The sequence below is a fragment of the Rhinatrema bivittatum genome, chromosome 15, assembly GCF_901001135.1.
Source record: "Rhinatrema bivittatum chromosome 15, aRhiBiv1.1, whole genome shotgun sequence".
Classification (NCBI taxonomy): Eukaryota; Metazoa; Chordata; class Amphibia; order Gymnophiona; family Rhinatrematidae; genus Rhinatrema; species Rhinatrema bivittatum.
This window is the reverse complement of record NC_042629.1, coordinates 56,117,310-56,136,323: the sequence shown is the minus strand read 5'-3', so window position 1 is coordinate 56,136,323 and position 19,014 is coordinate 56,117,310. Positions and strand designations below refer to the sequence as shown.

Sequence of the window (19,014 nt, the reverse complement as noted above, 5' to 3'; positions counted from 1 at the left end):
AAATAAACACAGTTGTTGCTCAGTTACTTAAATAATTGTATTAACTTGGGAGCAGCTGATTTATTTTTTTTCAAGTCTCAGACTAGACTAAACACAGCTGATACTGAAGGAATTAAAAAAAAAATGGCCCTCCAGATGGTGTATAGGGCCCCGCTGTTGGAAATACTATACAGCCTGGCAAGGTTGCCGAATATTGTATTTTTGTGTTCAGTTTTGTTTATGCTTGGTGCTTTATGACTTCCTTCTTACATCTTTGTCTTGTGCAACGTTTCTTGTCCAGAAATCAGCTGTATTAGTTTATGTACATTGACTCATTGGTATGTGACTGGTTAAGTAAAATAAATAAATAGCGAGTAAGAGGCTGGAGTAGGAGGTGTCTTCCTGGGTGGTGGGGGGACGTTAGTGGGAGGTTAGAGTGGAAGGTATGTTGGTAGGGGTGGGTGATGACTGGCTCTCTGGCCTGGGGTTTCTTAGTCAGAGGCTCTCTGGCCCGAGGGTGTTATTTCTACTTCTCCCAGACCCGGGAACCCTGTAACCCATGTTCCCAGGACCAGGGATCCCTAACTTATACTCTGGGGTCCCCAAGTTGGGACTCTTGCAGAACGTGTAAAACACGCACTGCGTGAAAGACTTCTGCCAACACAGAACTCGGATAACCAAACTGCAAGGTCATCCTTGGGGAGGGAAGGATTTTGTGCGTAAAGCAAGGTAGAAAAGAGAATTTGGATAGAGGCGTCCCAAGCATCATTCAGATGTACCCAGCAGTCCAGTCACTCGTGGATGGCAATACTGCGATCACGTGCACTCCATCCCCAGTCCTGGCTGCCATTTGCCTTCTGCTTTGACAGAGAATCGATGAACTGCCTTTAGTACTCCATTCCCCCTGCTTTTTAAGGTTCGTTCTTTAAGGTTCGTTCTGTAACGGAGCTTTCTTTCTCTGTCCTGGCACAGATGTTCAGGCTTGTTTTTGTAGCTAAGTGGAAGTGCCCTGGCGAGACTGCATCTTTGCGTTGTACATGAAAGCACTCTCCTCTCTCTAACCTAGATCTGCCTTTTTCACTCCAGATTTGGGTTCTTTGTTATAAAATTTATGTTTTTTTTGCTTGTTTGTTTTGCAGGAGGTTAGTGGTTACCGGAATGTAACATGGCGGATAGTCCTCTGCCACATGGGTGCAGTCCTGACGGCAGGAATTTTGCTGCTGATCTTTCACTGGAAGCCCCGGCTCGAGATTCTGGCCAAATGCAGTCCTTGTCCCCTGGCACAGGCGGACTGGGTGATCATCAGAGTGAGTGACGGGGAGGACGCAGGGACGCTGGGCAATGGGCTTTAGCTTAGGCACTGGATATATGCGCTTAGTTTAGATTTATCACTTAATATACCACAATTCCCTTCAGGTATCAAAATGCTGTTCATTAAAATAATAAAAGCAAACGTACGTATTTATTGGAGTGACTTACTGTGTATATTTCTCTGAGCCTGGGCATTCCCAGGGGCAAGAGAATATAACAGCCAGCACAGTTTTGATTCTTCAAAACTGTGTCTCTTTTTTTTTTTTTTTGTTTTCAGGCAAAAATAATTACCTGCAGAGAGAGGAGCTGCAAATCTATACAGGAAATGTTTTTGAGGGGGCAATAATCAAAGCAAAAGAGTTACAGTGGTAGTTTTGCTTTGATTAGTGCAAACTCCATGGGTTATTGTGTATCTGCGCATCCTTCCTCGAGTTTTTTTTCATTAGGAAAACCTTGCTGGCTCTTTAGATGCTCAGTAGAAATCGAAAGCTGATCAGTCTTGTCCAGCTCTTGTTTTGGTCAAGGCTGAATGTGGATGAGAACATAAACGCTCAGGCTGGGCCAGACCAAGGTCCATCCAGCATCCTGTCTCAGACTGTGGCCAGCCTGGGTCGCAATGCCTGGCAGATCCCATAACGCAGATCTAATTCCTGTTACTCACTCCCAGGGATAGCAAGAGCTTCCTTTATTTACCTGGCTAATAATGTGGTGTGGACTCTTCCTCCAGGAATTTGTCCGAACATCTTTTTTTTTTTTTTAAACCCTGCTATGCTCGTCGCCTTGACCACGTCCTCAGTAAAGATGAATTTGATTGTTCTTTTCCTCTTGCAATTGGTGTCTGAAGCAGTAAAACGTCGAATATGATGGCAGTTAAAGACCGCGATGGTAACTATAGAACATCCGCGTGGGCGTAAGTGAATGCGCTTATGCCGGCTCGCACCCGTGGGCGCAGCCGTTTTTATAACCTGTGCGTGTATATGCGCGCATCATATAAAATCGCCTGGACGCGCGTAAATGTGCGCGCCATTTTATATGGATGCGCGCGTATGCCGCTTCTACCCTGTAAGTGTGTGGGGGATTTTAATGTACACGCGTGCCGACGCAGTTACCAGTTAAACCAGTTCGTTCCCACTTTGCCCAGTTACAGGATAGGACTTGCTAACCTCCCCAACTAAGTAACCTCTCTCTTACCCTACCTGCCCCGACCCTTAAAACCCCACTGACCCGCCTAGTTTTGTTTTATAACTTACACGCCATCTATAGCAGAAGTAAAGTTTCACGATAGGGGACTCTGGCGAGCGCTTATCCAGCATAAATACTTACTTAGGGGCTGGTTTCTATTTAAATTCCTGGAATGCCCATGCCCCGCCCGTTTTTTGGACTTTCGTTTTTCTGTGCATGTACCAGGAGATATGCGCGTCCATGGACGCTTCTTAAAATGCGCGTGCTGCGCGCTGGCCCGAGAGAGATGCACACAGCTCCCCGATTTGGCGAGCGTAGGGCTTTTAAAATCTACCCCCATAAGTTTTATCTGGTCTTCTGGTGCAGTGCCGTAGACCCCAGCTGATCTCTGGCTTTTCCTTCTCCTCTTTGCAGCGTTGGGATCCTCTGTGCTTTTCTTGAATTTCATTACTACTTATCCCTCCACCATCTCAACTGGGGAGGCTCTTCCGTGTGTTGCCAGTTTTAGCAGAGTTAGAAGTAAGAAAGGTAACCATGGCAAAAAATAATTAGGAAACTAGGCAGTCACGTTAGACTAATATTTTATGATCTTACTGCTCACCGCAATTACAAATGATAGTGCCTCCTGCTTAGTACAGAGGATAGATTTAGGTAGTTGTTAGCTTTCACTTGAGATCTCCAAAAGTTACGTGTAACAGCGTGACTTGTAATATTGCTGGCAAAATGCTTAGAACCTGCTCTCCTAGAACCTTGTGGTTGGCAAACTGGGTTCCGTGAAGAGGCAGAGGATGGCTGGGCAGGGAGTTCTTACATAGATCTTCACCAACAAATTCTTGCAGGATGTTGCCACAGTTCGTTCCTGTCATTTTCAGCTTGTAAGTCTGTCAACCACAGATGACGTATATGCATGCTGGACTTCTCTGAAACTTTCCGCTCGGGATTGCCTTCACCAGCAAATGCGCCTCCAGTTGTTTAAGGAGACCAAGAGATTAATGAGAGGGGCTTTGTGAGCCCACTAGTAGTCTCACAGAGGTTGCTGATCTTTACTCTCTTTGACAAAGTCAGCACTTTGTAATCTCCTTTCCTTGTTTACAGTAGCAGTTAGAATGACTGCCCTTGCCTTTGGCTTGCATGTGCACTGGAGCCTTGGCCTAAGCATTGAGTGCAGTACATAATACAGGATAAACCAAACTCCTCACCAGGCCCGTGTCCACCATCCTCTCTGCAGGGTGCTCAGTGAATGAACTGCACCCCTGGACGCAGCACGTCTGGTCTGGTCAGGTCATGGCTGTTGAGGGTAAGGTGAGTGGACACAATGAGGCAGCTGTGAGTCGCATTCAGTAAATATTGTTGACTTTATTTCCCTAGGACCTTTGACTTCATTGTCTGTGATTATTAGAAGAACATAAGACCAAATATTCAAAACAATGGAAGGTGTGTGTGTATATGTATATGTGTGTGTATATATATATATATATATATATATACTCACGCCTCAGATTATTCTGAGCACTGGTGGGCAAAAGAAACATAAAAATCAAAGCAGTTTAAAATTGGCATACTCCCCTTTGTAGAAGAAGCCTGAGTCAGCATAAACAGGAGCTTCTAGTAGAAAGTCTTGTTCAGCTCTCGGGCTCCAACTGGTAGTGTTTCTCAACCGCTGCCCCATGGGCCAGCAGCGATTTTCCCCCCAGTAGGGTTTCTACCAGTGTGCAGCATGACCGGTGACTGCAGGCCGAGGAGGAGGAAGCTGCACATGCTGTACTGCCAGCAGAGACTTTTCCTAACCCTGCCCCTCCCCATCTTCATCTCTGGCAGGGGAGCAGCTAGAGCCAGCGTGAGACTTGGGAGTCTGCTCCTGCTCCGCTCTCAGACCCTACAGCAGCCCCATCCCCTCCTGGGGCCTGGGAGTGGAGCAGATGTTGACTCATGCCAGCTGCTTCCTTCCCAGAGAGCGGGCCTCTGGTCCCGGCTTGACCTGGTGGGGGAGGGGGAGGGATGGGGGGAGTCCATATAAAGGGATGGATTTCTTCCATCTCTGAGCTGGTAGCTGATTTGAGGTGAGGAGAACAATTTCCCCCTTTCCCTTTCTTTTTTAAATAACCAGCTTGAGGGTGGTTGGAAAGAGGGAGGGTATAGGAATAAGTATATCCTCTACCCCTGACCCGGACAGCTGCTAGAGAACAAGTCGCTGCTCATTGATTTTTTTTTTTTTTTTTTACGAGAGAGGGTAAGGTAACAGATTTCCAGGCCTGGTGTTCGAGGTACCTTGTTCCGGGTTTTAGGACCGGAGCGGCTGAACGTACGAAGCCTTGTGCATGGTTAAAGCCAGTGGACGGGAGGGTCAAAGCGGGCAGTAGGAGAGCTGAAATTGGGAAGGAGATTCAGGGTCCAGTTGATTCACAACTGGAGAAAGAGAACATTTTTGGAGAAAAGAAAAAGGCACTTTAACGTGTTCAAACAAATGCCATACATCAAAGCTTTTAAATATATAAAAACTATTTATTTATTTCAAATATAGTAAAACAATGTATTTCTTTCCAATTTGAATTGTCATAAAAACATTTATGTTCAATATTCCCCTCTAGAAATATTGTACTTATTCCCTCACTATAACTCATACACATGCATCAAATAAACATGTAAACCTGCATACAGCATTATTCATAACCCTTACCACTATTCATAACCCTTACCACTTACTAAACTCTGCTACTGCTAAACTCAATCTTACCCTCAGTTATAATACATTTTCTGTTTAAACATATAATATTAATCACTGTTGGTCACTAATGACAAAGGACACTAAACAGAGTACAAATTTCTTTTTACATTCATCCACATGGCAGTACTGTTATTAACATTTAACAATTCTTATTTGATATTTAAACCATTCTTTACAATCTGTACTGTAACATGTGGGTATTTAAGATGTAACATATTATAAATCCCTCATCTGTAGTGTTCCCGATTTATATTGTTTTCTTTCCCCGCCTTTCCGGCTTCTTCAGGGGAATAACTCAAAAGGATAAATCATCCCCACCTCTCGATTTGGCAAAACCACTCTGCAGCTGTTTCAACTTGCCACGGGGAGATTCCTGTTATCATAAAGATTTTTCCCCAAAGGCACGGACCTCACTTAGACATTCATTATAGAGGTTACCTCAATCTTAGGTAGAACACCTTCAAATAATTGATAAGTAATGGGGCTTAATGTTTGCAACTGACGCTATCTCCATCAGCCGTCCCAGTCAACTCAAGGTTAGCGTTTTGACACACACTCCGTTCCAAAGTGATCCTGGTTGACCATTGCCGTTCTTATTCCTCTATATATACCCTATATACCGTATATATATATAATTATATTTAATAGCAATTGCTGCCTAACTTCGCCTCCACTGAATGTGTATTCTAGAACATTGTGCATAGTTTTACCGATAGGTGGAAACTTCTTCAAATACCCATCTTACCCATGTAGATAAATGGCTTTGAAAATTGCCCTCAGGACTTGCCCTGCCTCAGCCCTGTTAGGCAGCTTGATCTGCTTGTGGCCTCGCCTGATTCCGAACCCTTGCCCAGTCGTTGTTCCCAGTCTGGCATCTCGGGAGAGCCGGTTCCTGAACTGCACTCTTGCCCCAGGACCTTTATTACTGCCCATGTTGCCCCATCATGTCTTTGCTAGCATTTCTCTCCTGAGAAAAAACCCCTTTGCTATTGGTCAGACTGTACTGAGGTAATTAGAGGATCATATGACTGATTCAGGGGAAAACGAAATATAAATAGACAGTAGCCTAATGTTTCATTCACCTTTCTGGTCTCATAAAGCATTTGAGCCACCACATCCTAGATGTAATGGATGAGTGTGGTAAGACAAAGTCAAATACCTTCCAGGCATAATAAATGTTGCATTTTCTCGTGGATGAAACTATTTAATGTGAGCCAGTGGGAGATAATTATAAATCAGGCTGAAAAAAATTTGAAAACTGAGCCAAAAAATCATAGAAGCTATAGACATTTTATTTTAGCAAGTATGGATTTTTTTTTTTTTGGTTTGCTTTCTTCTCTCCTTCCTTTTCCACTCTTCTCCCTTCACCCCCCCCCCTTTCCAGGTTCTTTCCCTTGGTCTATCCTCAGGACCTGCTATACCTTCTCTGGCCCACTAAGTGCCAGTCTCGAATTCTAGGTGACCTGATACTTTGGCTTTCACCAACCCTGAGTGTAAACATCCTCATTGTTTTAGGTAAGTTAACAAAAATGTTCTAGTCTAGCTACATTAATTGCCTTAACCACACCCTCTGGCAATGAATTCCAGAAGTTAATTGTGCGTAGAGTATGAAAATTTTATCTGATTTTGTTTTAAATGTGCTACTTGCTATCTTCATGGAGTGCCCTCTATTCCTTGTATTATCTGAAAGAGTGAATAAGATTTACATTTATCCATTCAAGTCCTTTCATGATCTTAAAGACCTCTATCATATCCCCCCTCAGCCATCTCTTCTCCAATCTGAACAGCCCTAACCTCTTTGGCCTTTCCTCATAGGAAAAGAGCTTTCTCGTGATTTCTGATAATTTTTACTTTTAGAGCAACCACCTTTCTGATCAAAGCTGTTTCTGAGTAAGGAATGAGAATTGCGGCCCTGGTGATGGTTTTTCTTTTGAGAGAAGCTGTGAAGGCAGTTCAAAAGACACTGCACTTTATTTTTTTAAAGAATGTGATTGATTGTAAATGGCACTGCAACAGGAAGTAAATTGGACAGGCTAGATGAGCCTTCGTATTCTATTTCTAAATGAAATATCTTTTTTTTTTTTCTTTTACCTGTTCATTCTGCTTTCATATGAGGGAGGGGAGTCTAGAAATGTATGAAGTCATTCCAGTAAAAAGGTATCGCCATATCTTTTCTTGTCCTCCATGGTGCGACTGCATCTAGAGCAGGGTTTCCTTAACCCTCTCCTGGAGGTACATCTAAGAGGTCGGGTTTTCAGGACATCTGTAACGAATATGGATGGAGAGAGGTTTGCATCCATTGGACACCCAGGGCATGCAAATCTATCTCATGCATATTCATTGGGGAAATCCAGAAATCCTGGCTGGCTAAGTTTGCCTTCGGGAGAGGGTTGGGCAGCACTGATCTAGAGGACTATGTGCAATTCTGATTGCCACAGCTCAAAGGTTCTGAGAAGGCTGAACTGTAAAAGGAATGGAATGGTTCCCCTGTGAAGAAAGGCTAACGAGGGTAAGGCTCTTCAGCTTGTAAAAGAAGTCTGAGGAGAGATATGATAGAGATGCATAAAACTGAGGGGCGTGAATCAGTTTACTTTTTCAAAACATAGACTAGGGGACATTTTCGAAGTTACTAAGTAGCACACTTAAAACAAATTGGAGAAAATATTTTTTCACTCAATGCACAAATTAAGGTCTGGAATTTGCCAGAGGATGTGGTAAAGGCAGTTAATCTAGCTATGCTTTTTTTTCTGGAGGAAAAGTCCATAAGCAGTTATTAAACAGGTAGACTTGAGGAAAGCCACCGCTTCTCCCTGGGCATAAGCAGCATGGATTGTATCTATTGTTTGGGATCCTGCCAGGTATTTGTGACCTGGATTAGCCGCTACTGGAAATGGGTTACTGGGCTTCATGGAACATTGGTCTGAACCAGTATGCAAGTTCTTATGTTCTTTATTTCCATACAAAGAGAACCTGTAGTCACTTACTATAGGTGGGGAGTTTAAAAAGTGTCTTTAAAAAGAAGTCCTGTCTTTTGTATTTTTATGTGGTGGTTGTAATCGCAATCATACTGCGAGAGAACTGGGTTTGTCGCTGAAGGAGCATGGGCTACATATGTGAGACGGCAAAGATGAGGTGGAAATTTCCTGCGGGCAGTAACACTGAACGATAATTTTTCATGATTGCAGTAGTACATAAAAAAAAAGAATTTAAAGGACCGCATGTTTTAAAAAATGACATGGGTTTCCAAAATCTCCGTTCCCTGTGGTGAGTGATCGCAGGATTCATTCATGGTTGTTTTCTTTAAAAGTTCTGCAGTATTATACTGTTGAAGTGATGTTTTCTGTTTGCATTATAATGAAAAACTTAATAAAGAAATGATAAAAAAAAAAAAAAGGTTCTGCAGTACTTGTCATGTGACTCATCCGTGTCTCTCTATGGAGGCTTGGGCTAAAAACGTATCAATTGATCCTATAAACGTGGAGATTATGGGCAGGAGGTCTGAATGCAGCGTGTGCAACTCCATGATGCATTTTTTTAAAAGAAGTTTTTTATTTTTTTTTATTTTCATGTTGCAGGACCAGTTTGGACAGCATTTCCCGGCTCGAGTTCAGACGGAACAAGTCAGTGAAAGCAGGTATGAGAGGTTTTAAATTCCAGGTTTAGCATAGGCTAAAAAGAAAGTGTGGTAGGATCCTGGGTCCTATACCGAGGGAGGGCGCAGTCACTCTGGATTAGAAGGTGATGTGGTATTAAATCACAGGTAAGCGTGTGTGCTGAACAAAGGAAAGTCACTTAGGGAAGAGAGAGAGAGAGGCCAGGGACAGGTCGAGTGGCTTTTATTGTAAAAGCTTTCAACCATGATTTAGATGTTGTACAAAAGCTGACATTGGGCACCTGCTGCCACTGTTGCCCACACAGTAATCCCTGTTTGAACTTGTAAAGCATCCAGAACACAGGTGTCAGGAAAAGAGTGGGCCTCAAGGGCCATGCCTCTTCCAAAATCTAGCCCAGCAGTGCCCTGATACTTCCGACTATCACCATGGGCACCAGTGGTCTGGAAGTGGTGGAGGGAGCTAGGCCGATGCCTCCACTCGCCTGTTGATGTCTCCTTCTGTTTATTTTATTTATTTATTTAAGACTTTTTTTTTTTTATACTGACATTCATGTGCATATCACATCGGTTAACTTAGGAAAAGGAATTAGAAAATGACATGAAGCAGGGAGAACTGAAACTTGGTTGTATAAGGAGCAGAAGCAAAAGACTAAAGACAGAACCAGTGTATTTACAACTGAAGTATAAACTTAAGGAATAAATAAGCTAGAGGATAATGGAACCAGAGGGTTAGGGGAGTGAAGAAGGGGAGTGTGCGGGAAGATTATGGGGATGACCATAATAAAGTGGCTTCGTTAGTTGGATGGGAGAAGGATAAGTGCCACGGCGAAAGCATGGGACACCCCCCCGGGGTGCGCTCGTGGTGACTGCTCAAGCAGTGCCATGACCCGGTTTCCACTTCGGAGACGGGGTCTGACCTACCCTAACTTTCTTATTAGGGAGTCACTGTGGTTAAAAAAAAAAAAAAAAAGCCAGGTAGCGCACTGTTCTCAGTATGTGGTATAGTCCTGTGAAGGGCCAGGTGATGCCTTATGTTGTCCACATTGATGATGTGTTTTATATTTACTGTGTGTGTTCTGTCTGTCTGATTATTATTTTGTGAACCGCTTTGATTAAAGCGGTATAGAAGCAATGTTGAAATAAAATCAAACTGAGGGAGGCTATATTGCATGAAATGAATAGTTTAACCTGGATTATTCAGTACGTGTGTGAGACATTAACGCCTCTCCTCCCATCGTCTCCAAGTCCAGTGTGTTCTGCAGCTGGGTGCCCCTAGGCACAAAAGAGAGAAACCATGGACCTTTGGAAATGCAAACGCAGAATCTGCTGTGGAATGGTTTTGCGTTTGTCTCTACACCCCCTGTGTGCATGGTGCATAGTAAAGGGAGGGCTATGAGTGGAAGAGAAGGCTTAATAAAGAAGTGAACTCAGAATTAGCTTCCAAATCTTTTCTTCCGCAAGCTTCAGGATACTCTGTTCCCTCTTTTTTTCTGATGCTTTAACCAAGGAGCATATATTAATAACAAGTCAGATATCAGGAAGACTTTCTCTGTTTTCCTATGGTTTGCTCAGTCTTATTTATTGTCATTTTGAAAGCCCACTTGAATACTATAGGCCTTATAGGGGAAACCAATACATTTTTTTTTAAATCTAATATTCGGAAAAATACACATACTTAAAGCAGTCTGTAAACATGCAGACTAACTTCAAAATTCAACTAACAAATTTATTTAAAAAACCACCCGTTGAATCTTATTCCCTTTTACCTCATCCATTCTCTATAAACCCACCTAACAAAAGTAACTCTAATCTCCAGCCACAAAGATCAGATATTGATTTCCCTCTGAGTCTGATCTGGCTCCAAAATGCAACAGTTTTAATTGAATTTTTGCGCCAAGAGCCATGCTGTCAGCTCGTCTAAATCCAAGGTAGGTTCGTCCTATCCTGAGATCGTGTGAAACCACGTTCCACATTTCTAGGGTGTGACAAGTGAAAGCGTGAATGCCTTGCACACGTTAAGTCTAACCACTTTCAGAAGTTGTGGCATTAAGCAGCAATTGCTGTGATGAAAGCAATGCCCCAGCTGGCTCATATCACCTGCAACGTATTTTGGTCTAGACTGGGTGGCATTCATAGACCACGTTGAAAACCTTAAAATGTGATTCTACTAGCACAAGGAAGCCAGTGAGAACACCTGAAGGATCCGGCTGATATGGTCCATTCTGATTTTGCCAGTCAATAACCCGGCTGCTGCAGTATTTTGCAAGAGCTGGGAGACGTTTAACCCATTAGGTCACAGTGTCCTATTTAGTGGACAGCCTCGTGAAAAATAAATAAATAAATAAAATTGGGACATAATAAGTTAAGACTAGAACAAGGAAGCATTTGATCTGAGTTACAATCTGTTTAACACATGGGGTGTCTGTTCCCTTTTTTAACCCTCCATAAAAGATCTAGGTTGTCTAAGGAACAAAAATAATCTCTGGTACTACAGATATCCGAGCTGACACAAACATCTGGCTCTTCAGCTTTACTCCCAAGCTAGGAAGGTAGCCAGGTCTTTTAAAGGGAAATCTTATTTTTCAATGTGCATATAGATGGCAATTCATGCCATACCTTTTGCAAACATGAGCTCAAGGTGAGTTAGTCCCAGGGGGCTCACAATCTTAGTTAGCACCTGAAGCAGTGGAGGGTGATGTGACTTTGGGCAAGCCACAGGGGCATGGTTGGCAGAAGCAGGCTTTAAAACCCTGGCCTCCCTGGTTCTTATTAAGCTATTCCACTCCAGTACCATGGATTCATGTATCCAGTAGGACTGTGCAGCTGGGAAAATATATATTTTTTTGTATTGTTTTTTTTCTCCCCCTCCCCTTAAGATTTTTCATTTTTGGGAAACTTTTGTTTCAATTTAATGCATGCTAAAAACAAAAAAAGTGTGCCAAAATCCAGGAACAAATCTACCGTGTCTCTAGTGTCCATGGTTTGGCTTTTTTTTTTTTTTTTTTTTTTTAATATTCACGCACATCTTGAACTTTGCATTCCACTTCACTGTGCAGTTACTCAGTTTATGTTACTGCTGCTTTTTAAAGAGTAAGCTGGCAGCCCAGAGGCCATTTATCAGAAGATGCTCTCTCCTTGTAGTGGCACAGAGCTGGGCACAGGGACCAGAGTCACGGATGGCAGTGTTGGTGCGGTGATCGCAGTGACGGAAGAGGAAGACTGGAGGGACACCATCCAGCTGCATAGGAAAGAGGAGGTAAACACACCCAATACGTTCTCCAGGAACCCTGACCGAAAGCTATGGATCAGAAAAAAAGTTTAGTGTTAAACTAGATCAGAAGGCTTGAAAAACACAGCTGCTTATGTAACGAGTGGGGTTCCTTAGTTGGCTCATCCTTGTCTTTTTTTTTTTTTGTTGGTTTTACAAAACCACTGCACGTGTCCATGTTTCGCAGCCTCCACTTTCTGTTGGAGGGGGGCCAGGGAATGTGTGGAGTAGTAGGGGATGCTGCAGGGCAGGAGAGAGGTGCAGTGTGACAGAGCTGGGCGTGGGGGGTTTCGTGGCTGGAATAGCAGAGGGTAATACAGCCACGTGTGGCATAGTTTGTACATTCCTGGCCCTTTGCTTGCAAACGTTCACTTTCATAAGCACTGGAAATTGCTGTAAATAGAAAATATAGAAATGTGAAGAATTTTTTTTTTTCTGTTTTCATTTTAAAATTTAAAAAACAAACAAACCACAATTGCTTTTGACACTCCTGCCTTGGTGCTCTAAGATCCTTTTTAGAGATGTAAGAACAGGACACACAATAGTTTTTTAGTCAAGTTTCAGATAGATAAAATGAAAGCATTTTCCATTAAGTGGGATGATGCTCACAAAGGAGTCATGTGAATGATCCAGCAGTGCCTTGACATTAAAAGGACATTTTTAGCAATCAGCCATGTAATTGGATTCCTCCGTGTTTTTTTTTTGTGCTGGTGGTTTTCTGCCTTTCTGATTGATTTTTTTTTTTTATAGTCTTTGTAGCATTTGCTACATCTCTAGTAACATAGCTTGGGCTCTGGCTGCTAAGAATTTTTGTGACCGGCGGCCAGGCTTGAATTAAAAAAGGAAAAAAAAAAAAATCAGAAAATACATGGAAATGCAAAGATGAAGCTAGCGGTGACGGCTGTTTTAACTGGCGGTCTGTTAGCTGGAAACCCGTTGAGCTGTGCGCATCGTGTACAGCACAACATGCAGGATGCTTGTCGGCGGGTTCTCGATCCGGAGAACCGGTGAATCTGCTGCACACGTTTGGTTTTTTTTTTTGCATCCAAAACCCCATCCGTAATCTGTGTGTTTAATTTTGGCTGGGGTTAAGGGGATTGCATAGGAGAGCAGCCTTATAAAACACGGCTAAACATTGCAGCGGTATTTTGTTTTGCTGTTGGCTTAGTTGGGGTTTCCTGCCCTTCCTTACTCTTGTCTGTTCTATGGACCGGCTCTTGACGCTGTTACACCTGGGTTTTTGTCCCCCCCCCCCCCCCCACTTAGAAAAACCTTCTCCGGTACTATGTCTTCGAGGGCGTGCGCCACATTTGGACCGAGGCACATCAGGATTTCCGCAAAGTCAGGTAGGAGTGCTCTGGCAAGGTTTTGTATGGCTGATCCTTCTCTGATGCCTGCCTGCTGACTCTGCTGGGGTGACAGAGCACAGCTTCCCAGCGATGGAGTAAGCTTGGATCTGCCCATGGTGTCAAGAATAAAATGTCCGCTTTCCTCTTACATTTTCCTGCCTCGCTTGGTGTGAGTTGGACCGAATGGTTCAAAGAGGATCTAGTTGGTCCGTTAACCTTCAAGACCACACAGGCCCTTAGGGACATCTTCCCTGACCTAATAAGCCATCTGCAGAAGGTCCCTGTGAAGTCCTGAAGGCCGGGGGTACAGCCTCACTTTGTGGCTGTTTCCACTGAACCTGCCTTCTTAACTAGAGGCACAGGCTGTACAAGAAACCTATTTCAAGGCTCCATCCCCTGCTGGATGTCCCTAATAAGAGAGAGAAAATTAATATCATGGGCAGGCAGGACACAATACAGGCCTTGTAAGTTATCTTCTCTCTGAAGCTGCTGAGGAGGTGAGCACTTTTATTTTTCTTTTTAAAATGAGCTATTTTATACTTGAAGTGGTAGATCAGCTGCACATGCACAACACCAGGGCCTTGTGAAGCAAAGGGGCGTCTTTTTTTTTTTTTTCTGTAGAAATTGTGTGCTCACTGGTGTTAAAAGAATGAGGGCCATTGCTGTGGACAGTCCTATCGGTGTCATCAGCAGTCATTGGTCACATGACAAGTGTTGAGCACTGCTGATTCATTTTGGATAACTGACTTGCTGGTAAATGAAACATTTTTGTCAGGACTCTGCCGCCGACACCTTAGCGCAGCGATTGACACGTGGGTTTTTTGGACGCTTAAGTGTTCTTTGGTTTGCGTGCAGCACGTTTGATGAAGGATGGACCTGTGCGGATCTCCATCGATACCGACTGGGGCTTAGCCAGCAAGACCAAAACGCCAAGTAAGTACCTCCTTACAGGTCGGGAGCCGAGGGTGCAGATCTCTGCCGGGGGCACCCGGAGGTCCCATGTCACAGAGAGAGGCACAGCCTCCGTGTGTCCGGGAGGCCTGCTGATCTGCAGGGGATTTCAAAGCTCAGGGGGATATCCCAATTGACCTCACTCTGCCCCAGCTAAGCGTGATGTGTGCGTGCACGCTGCCTCCACTGTGTGCAAACCTCTCTTGCATAATCCTTGCAGGCCCTTGAGGATCGGGGTTGCCCACGTCTGATCCTAAATTATTATCCAGATCTGGAGACTGAGTCTCCCGAGGGATGCAGGTGGAGTAGTGGTAGTTCAGAGGAGATCTACCAAAAGGGTGCCGAGCCTGGCCCTCAAAGCTTCTGAAGTGATATTTATGGACTTAAACTTGTACCCTGGAGAACAGGAGAGAAAAGGGAAGATGATGGTTCTGTTGCGGTAGATAAAATGGGCAGACGGGGTGGGCCTGGAGAACTTTGTGCTCAGAGCCGTGTTTAGGGTGGGGTCTGGTGTGAGACTGAAAGGTAAGAGCCCCCCCTCACTTCGTTTACTGTTTCTCTCACCCTCCCCCCCATTCTTGCTCATTATCTCTCCTCACCGCTCTCTCCTGCCTCTTCTTGCTTTCACCACTTTTTCCCTCCTCTGTCACCTCCTTCCAGCCCCCACTCGCATTAATCTCTAAGTGTCCCATCTTATTCCTCTCTCACCGGCCCACCCCTTGCTCTCGCCATTCTCTAACGGCTAAAGCGCGTATTTTTGAGCTGCTGCTGCTTTCCTGTCTCCCACTACTGATCCGCTTATCAGAAGAAATCCAGCCAGGGTAGTTCTGGAAGCATCAGAAGCCCAGCGGGGCTGCAGTCCTGCTGCCCCTGAGGGGCTCACGTTTCAGGATCCGCTTGCTGGCCCTGCATGGGTTTGGGCTCTCCCCCCCCCCCCCCCCCCGTCCCGTGTACTGTCCAGCTCTTGTCCACCCCCCTCTCCTCCTTTTTCTTATCTGGTTCTGACCCTTCTGCCAGTGTTGCAGCTGCTACTACCACCCTGGCCCATCTCTAGCCCCGTGCGATACCGTTTGCACGAGCCCAAAGCCAGTCCTTTATTTGCCTTGAGAGTCTCCAGGTTTGTGAACAAAAATGTCATTTACCCAAAGAGTCTGAGTGGCCTTGAGGGAAGATTTTTGTAAAAGCAGGGAATAGCCATAATAACACTAAAAAGATACTGACAAATATACGTGAAACTGAGAAATTATTTTATTTACATTTGTATATCGCCTCTATCCAGAATAGCATAAAGCAATTTACAAATATATCAAATACATCTGTATACAATTAAAAAACAAAACAAAAAAAACCCCTCACCTTAATTAAAATACGTGGGCATAATCGGAAAAGGAAAGCTAGGAACTAGGAAGAGCAGAGGAAGAACAGCGTAAGCAAGCTGTGATGCCATCCGCATTCGTGTTTTATATTACTGGCAAAAATATTTATCACTGGGGACAGGGGGAGTGTCGGAGAACCAGCAGCCAGGGCTGATCTCTCGGGGTAGTCCGAAGGCTCTTTTGGACCGCAGGTATGCGTGAGCCCCTGTGCCACAATGCAACTGACTCAACCCCAGGGCTGGCCGTGGTCCGCGTGGCTGGCAGGTCAGCGTATCCAGACACAGTCTAGGTGATGACAAGGATCCTCTGAAGACCAGAACTCAGATTGCAGCCACACCAAGCTGGAACTGAAGACTGAAATAGAGCCGAGCTGGAGATGCGGGACCAGGATCAAGGCTGAAGACCGTAGCAAGCTGAAAACAGAGGTTCAGGAGACGTCGAGGAACCAGAACAGGCGATGGCTGAAGACAAGCATCCAGGCAAGGATGGAGGAACCAGGCAAAGACTGAAGACAGGGATCTGGACAAGGAGCCAGGCGAAGACCGAAAACAAGGACCAGGTGGATGAAGAAGACCAGGATGGACCACAGGCTGGAGCAAGCTCTCTCTCTGAAGACCAGGAACAAGGAACACTAACTCGGAGCAAGACTCTAAAACCAGGAGGATTCCAAAGACTTGATCCAGCAAAGACAGACGCAGGACAGACAAGACCACAGAAGACTACAGGATACTAGGAACTGATGACCACAGAAGACCAGGACAAGAGACCAAGGAAAGACCTTGTGAAGGCTCCGATGCAGAGATTGTCTAGGACAACAGGAGATGACTTCATCCAAGGGCTCCGTGGGCTTTTCCTGCCACGGGCCCTTTAAATGTTGAAGAAACATGCACACGCCTAGTGGGAGGCCAGCAGCGATCACACCGCGATGAGACAGAGTCGGCAGTGCTCCCAGGCCGCAGGAGGGTGAGGTGGCAATGGCAGCGTCTCAGCACCACATGGAGTAATCAGCGTCGGCGTCTCTCCAGCCGCAGGATGCAGCAACCAAGCAAAGGTGGCATTGGGGAGGTCAGCGGTGCTCCAGGTCGCGTCGGAGAGCAGTGGGTGAACGAAGCTGCTCTCGGGACCCACACCTAAGCGGCAACCTAACAGGGAGAAGGCAATTTTCAAAACATGCTAGCCGTGTTAAAACAGTTTGTGGCTAGTTTTTGAGCCTGAAAATGATCCTCTTGTAACATGCCGTCGACCAAGGTGTATTGGTGTTCTAGGGCCTGGTGTAATATTTGCAGTGTTGCCTTTTCATAGATAAGGTTGCTGCTGTTTGACTGCTTGTAGTTGGGATTGTTTTGGTATGGGAGGTTTACTATTATTGTAATGGTGTTTACGATTATTCATGGCTTTCTGAGGTGCCATTATAAATTCCATAGGAGTTGCAAGTGTCTTTTTTTTTTTGCAGTTTTCTGGTTGGCACTACAGCAGTGCAGGTATATATATGTTGTAGGTGATATTTGAAATTCAAATTGGGAATATTGATTACTATGTTACTCTCTGCCTTACACACATTGTTAATTGTAAACCAGGTTGATGTGATTACCTCCGAAGGCGCTACTTGTGAATGTTCTTTTTCATGTAAAGTTTGTTATTTTGTGTGGCTATAGAGGGTGTGGGAGTGTGGGGGAGGGTGTGTGTGTGTGCAAGGCTGTAAGGTTTCCCTAGGGTACGTAATACCCTTCCCTTGAGCAGGGGTTCTGTGGAGGAGTGGCTGGGTGTCTGTTTTTACAAATACAGATTTCTGGAGGGAGCTGGGCTTTATTTGACCGGCCTGGGACAGAGACCGGGTGAATCGTGAGGGTGGGGGGCAGCCCAGTAATTGTTCACACAGGGCAGCAACAAAGCTAGCACTGGCCCTGGGTGGCAGTTGAGCTACAGGGAAGCCGTGTGGCGGGCAGTGTGCAAGTCTGTTGGAAATAGTTTCCATCTGCTGTCATCTCGTGAATGGCAGCGTTTCTTCTCACGGAGGCCTTGAGACTGCAAACGCATCAGTCTCGCACGCTGCCATGCTCCCCAGCTTTGCACACTAGCTGTCACAAACGGTGGAGAATAGTGCATCAGCTGCCTGGAGTTACCCACAATTAGTTTTCCCTGATAACATTAGTTGCTTTTATTTTATTTTTATTTTTTTGTAATTGTAGAACTTACTGCGTTCTGTTACTTCGGAAGGTGATAGACTAGGGTGAGTGTTCTTACGAGGGACTGCAAACGCGTCCCGTTTTCAGAATGTGCACAATTTAATATTCATCGGGTCTTGTCTGTCCTGGGTCTGTCTTTGCTGGATTAAGTCTTCGGAGTCGTCCTGGTTTTAGTCTACAAACGAGGATAAATTGTGTAGCCTGAGCAACAGTACTATTTGCAGTCCTCCTTGAGCTAACATCAATGGTGAGAGCTGTAACGCAGTATGGGCTTTTTTTTCCCAAGCTTTTCGTACACTTCTGTCAACGCCTCCTTTCTGCCGTTGGCCAACCTTGCTGCTCCAGTGCTGAGATCTCCCGCGCAGCTTTGCCAGCGTGCTTCTGTCATGCCCGGCGCCAGTCCCTGTTCCATCTAAGCGTGCCTTGCCTGGGGTTATAGGCTTTTCTATCCCTTTTGCTGTCTGTCCCTGTGTCTCACTGCATGGGCTGCACCGTGACAAGCTCGGCATCACCGCCTCGCCTCCTGGTCGTGTCTCTCCTCACCGGACTTCTCTGCTTCTCCTCAAGTCTGACTTAAACCTTTGGGGAGGACCTTGGCAGGGAACGTAACGTGTTTTAGGTAATAAGGAATGGGAAGTTTGGGGAACAGGAAACGTTTTGCTTCGGTACTGAGTGTCCTCTTGATTGCTTCCTTTTCTCCTCAGAAGGAAGATATATGGGCCAAACCTGATTGATGTGCCGGTGAAATCCTACTTGCGGTTGCTGGTGGATGAGGTGAGACTGCTCTCTGGGTCCTGAGTCAATGAGAAACCCGTCCTACCCAGAACTTGAGATGGCTCAAAGTAATTCCAGGTCAAGGTTCTGTCAGGAATCTTATTCTTTCTAAACTTTAATCAGTCCATCAACTGTTGCCCAGTGGTGAGTGCCCAGATGAAGGGCAGGGGAACGGAGGTGGTTGGATCACAGTTTCTCCTCTCTGTTAATTGGTATTGACCCTGTCTGACCTCTCCTGTGAAACACACTCAAGATGGCACCCAAAAACCGTAAATGCCCTCTCAAGGAGCAGCTTCTTAT

General features: G+C 45.1%; 1 protein-coding gene across 10 annotated transcripts in view; it reads left to right on the top strand.

Moving 5' to 3' along the window:
* Window positions 1-19,014, top strand: part of ATP13A2 (ATPase cation transporting 13A2) — a 135,288-nt gene that overhangs the window by 64,987 nt on the left and 51,287 nt on the right. For 9 of the 10 annotated variants that reach the window (XM_029577867.1, XM_029577863.1, XM_029577865.1 and 6 more), the window contains 6 exons: window positions 1,119-1,286; window positions 8,773-8,831; window positions 11,952-12,066; window positions 13,345-13,424; window positions 14,283-14,360; window positions 18,645-18,714. In XM_029577867.1, coding sequence (XP_029433727.1) covers window positions 1,119-1,286; window positions 8,773-8,831; window positions 11,952-12,066; window positions 13,345-13,424; window positions 14,283-14,360; window positions 18,645-18,714 — 570 coding nt within the window. The remainder of the gene's footprint in view (window positions 1-1,118; window positions 1,287-8,772; window positions 8,832-11,951; window positions 12,067-13,344; window positions 13,425-14,282; window positions 14,361-18,644; window positions 18,715-19,014) is intronic. The other variant, XM_029577870.1, reaches the window with a different exon arrangement.